Below are 3,250 nucleotides of genomic sequence, written 5' to 3'. Positions count from 1 at the left end.
TAGTAGTATCTCCGTAAAAGTAATATCGTCATCTTTGTCACCCAGTACATCAGGAATATTGACGTTAGATATATTTGAAGAATTACTTATCAACTCTTCTTTTTCTATATTCTCTCCATTCAGGAACTTCTTTTTATCTTCTGGACTATTATATTGTAAAATGTTTAATTCATCATCTTGCATTAATTTGAATTGTTTTATACAATCCAAACCTATTAGAAAATCATAAGGAAGATTTTCTATGACGAAAATATCCATCTTTGACTCAATTTTATATATTTTTATTTTGAGTGTTATCATACCTTTTGTTTTCTTCGCACCATTAATAGTACTCAAGTTTGCTGTTTCTATATCAGTTGTCTTTTCTTTATCTTTTATCTTTAATAATTTAGAATTTATTAATGACACATTTGACCCTGGGTCATAAATCCCAGACACTTTTAATGTATCATTTAACAGCAGCTTTACTTTTATTAATGGTGGTACTTCTAGTTTTTTGGATTCTGCTCATTCAGCTCAACTTCCAATTCTGAGTTATTCACACTTTTCACAATTGCTTTTTGATTTTTTCCTTTAAACCAGCATTTTTCTTCGGGATGGTAGCGTGTCCCTTTGTTTTCAGTTATACAAACTTGGCATGGCTTTTTTTCTTCAACTTTCTTGGATTTCATATCTAGAGTTGTAGGATTTTTTTTATCATATTTATTCTTTCCAACCATATGTTCCAATTTTCCTAGTTCATTATATAAGTCCTCCGTCTGTTGCAAAGTTTCACGATCAATTTTATCCGCCACATAATTAGGCAGACCAAGTGCTATAAGGTCGATCAGTGTTCCAGTATCGGTTGATTTTCTTATTTCCAGTAACAGTTTTTCTTTCTTTAAGGCATACTCAAGTAACGAACCTGCCTGATATTTAAAGGTAAGAGCATATCTAATGGGTGACCATCCTTTGTTTGCAAACGTCTCACAAAAATTTTTCTCCCATTTACTCCACTCAGATTCTACAGTAAATTTCATTAGCATACAACTATACCAATCAACACTGGAGTATTCCAAGAAGTTTTTTAGAATTTCAATTTTTTTCCTGTCCTCAACTATTTGGAAACGTTCACATTCTTTGTTAAAATCTTGTATCCATTGGTAAGCATTTGAGTTTCGCCCGGAGAATTTGTTAATCATGAAATCCTTTGCAATTTTCCCTAAATTTTGTGTTTCAGACTTCTTCTGTTTTTCGTCAAGCAATTTTTCTAAAATTTTTTCCAATGTTTCATTCGAACCGCTTGGCATAGATTCAACATTTGTTTCTGAAATTTCTTCCAAATAAATATCATTACACTGTATATTTTCCTCCTCATCCAAGTATACTTTTGATATCTCTTCTGTCAAAGTTATCCAAATTTTTCTTGTTTGATGCCTTTTAGTTAACGATTTCCGTATTTTCGCAAAGTTGGAAGTATTTATTATTGCTGGATGCATTTGCACAGGCTGGTGTTCCGGTGGTAATCCAAAAATCTGCCCACCGGGTGTAGCGATCGATGTTATACACAAAACGTTTGATTTTCCATCTGCCGCAGGTTTTACAGCAAAATCAAATCTTAACTTTTCCATATTTCTTGAAATATTTGCAGAAAATGTTGTTTTATAATGATATCACACTATGGTGCATGAAATAAAGGCGAAATTGCGTTTCTCTGTAAATAATAAAGATTTATTTTAAAATCGAACTAAATACATCTAATCTTCTACAACATTTGTTTGAAATATAAAGTAATTTACCTGTAAATAATAAAGAAACAACATTTAAAGCCTCTATTCTGGGGTTTTGTTATTTCTTTTACATAGAATCAATCTTTATCTATTTTATAGTATTGAATATTTTTCCTATGATGGATGTCAATGTCTTAAGTGTTATTCATGACACTCGGTAAAGTCTATGGCTAAAGCGGCTAGCCGCATAAAGGTTAACATTAAGAAAATAGGTATCACTATTTTCTTTACACACATAAAATATTACAAGTGTCTAAATGCGAAGGCCGAAGGCCGAGCTCCGTGTAGGGCCGATGGTCCGAAGCGTCCAGGATTTAAGTGCTTAAACACATAACAATATTACAAGTGTCTAAATGCGAAGGCCGAAGGCCGAGCTCCACGTAGGGCCGAAGGCTCGAAGCGTCCAGGATTTAAGTGCTATAACACAGAAAAATAGTACAAGCGTCTAAATGCGAAGGACGAAGGCTGAGCTCCGCGTAGGGCCCAAGGCCCGAAGCGTCCAAGATGTCAGTGCATAAACACATAACAATATTACAAGTGTCTAAATGCGAAGGCCAAAGCTCCGCGTAGGGCCGAAGGCCCGAAGCGTCCAGGATTTAAGTGCTTTAACATAGAACAATAGTACCTACAAGTGTCTAAATGCGAAGGCCGAAGGCATAGCTCCGCGTAGGGCCGAAGGCCCGAAGCGTCCAGGATTTAATTGCTATAACACAAAACAATAGTACAAGTGTCTAAATGCGAGAGCCGAAGGCCGAACTCTGCGTAGGGCCGAAGGCCCGAAGCGTCCAAGATGTCAGTGCTTAAACACATAAAATATTACAAGTATCTAAATGCGAAGGCCGAAGGCCGAGCTCCGTGTAGGGCCGATGGCCCGAAGCGGCCAGGATTTAAGTGCAATAACACAGAACAATAGTACAAGTGTCTAAATGCGAAGGCCGAAGGCCGAGCTCCGCGTAGGGCCGAAGGCCCGAAGCGTCCAGGATTTAAGTGCTTTAACATAGAACAATAGTACAAGTGTCTAAATGCGAAGGCCGAAGGCCCAGCTCCGCGTAGGACCGAAGGCCCGAAGCGTCCAGGGCATCAGTGTTTTAGCACAGAAAAATAATACAAGTGTCTAAATGTGAAGGCCGAAGGCCAAGCTCCGCATAGGGCCAAAGGCCCGAAGCGGTCAGGATGTTAGTGCTTTACAACAGAACAATAGTACAAGTGTCTAAATGCGAAGGCCAAAGGCCGAGCTCCGCGTAGGGCCGAAGGCCCGAAGCGTCCAGGATTTAAGTGCTTTAACATAGAACAATAGTACAAGTGTCTAAATGCGAAGGCCGAAAGCCGAGCTCCGCGTAAAGCCGAAGGCCCAAAGCGTCCAGGATTTAAGTGCTATAACACAAAACAATAGTACAAGTGTCTAAATGCGAGAGCCGAAGGCCGAGCTCCGCGTAGGGCCGAAGGCCCGAAGCGTCCAAGATGTCAGTGCTTAAACACAT

At 38.6% G+C, this 3,250-nt stretch overlaps 1 protein-coding gene across 1 annotated transcript; it reads right to left on the bottom strand.

Moving 5' to 3' along the window:
- Window positions 1–223: 223 nt before the first annotated feature.
- LOC134678160 (uncharacterized) lies at window positions 224–1,810 on the bottom strand. Its single transcript, XM_063536614.1, has 2 exons — window positions 1,779–1,810; window positions 224–1,693 (listed from the first exon to the last, which is right to left on the bottom strand). Exon 2 carries the CDS (start codon window positions 1,608–1,610, stop codon window positions 489–491), a length of 1,122 nt encoding a protein of 373 aa, XP_063392684.1. The 5' UTR covers window positions 1,611–1,693; window positions 1,779–1,810; the 3' UTR covers window positions 224–488.
- Window positions 1,811–3,250: the final 1,440 nt, after the last annotated feature.

Source organism: Cydia fagiglandana, chromosome Z, assembly GCF_963556715.1.
Source record: "Cydia fagiglandana chromosome Z, ilCydFagi1.1, whole genome shotgun sequence".
NCBI classification, from domain to species: domain Eukaryota; kingdom Metazoa; phylum Arthropoda; class Insecta; order Lepidoptera; family Tortricidae; genus Cydia; species Cydia fagiglandana.
This window is presented reverse-complemented; position numbering and strand designations above follow the sequence as displayed.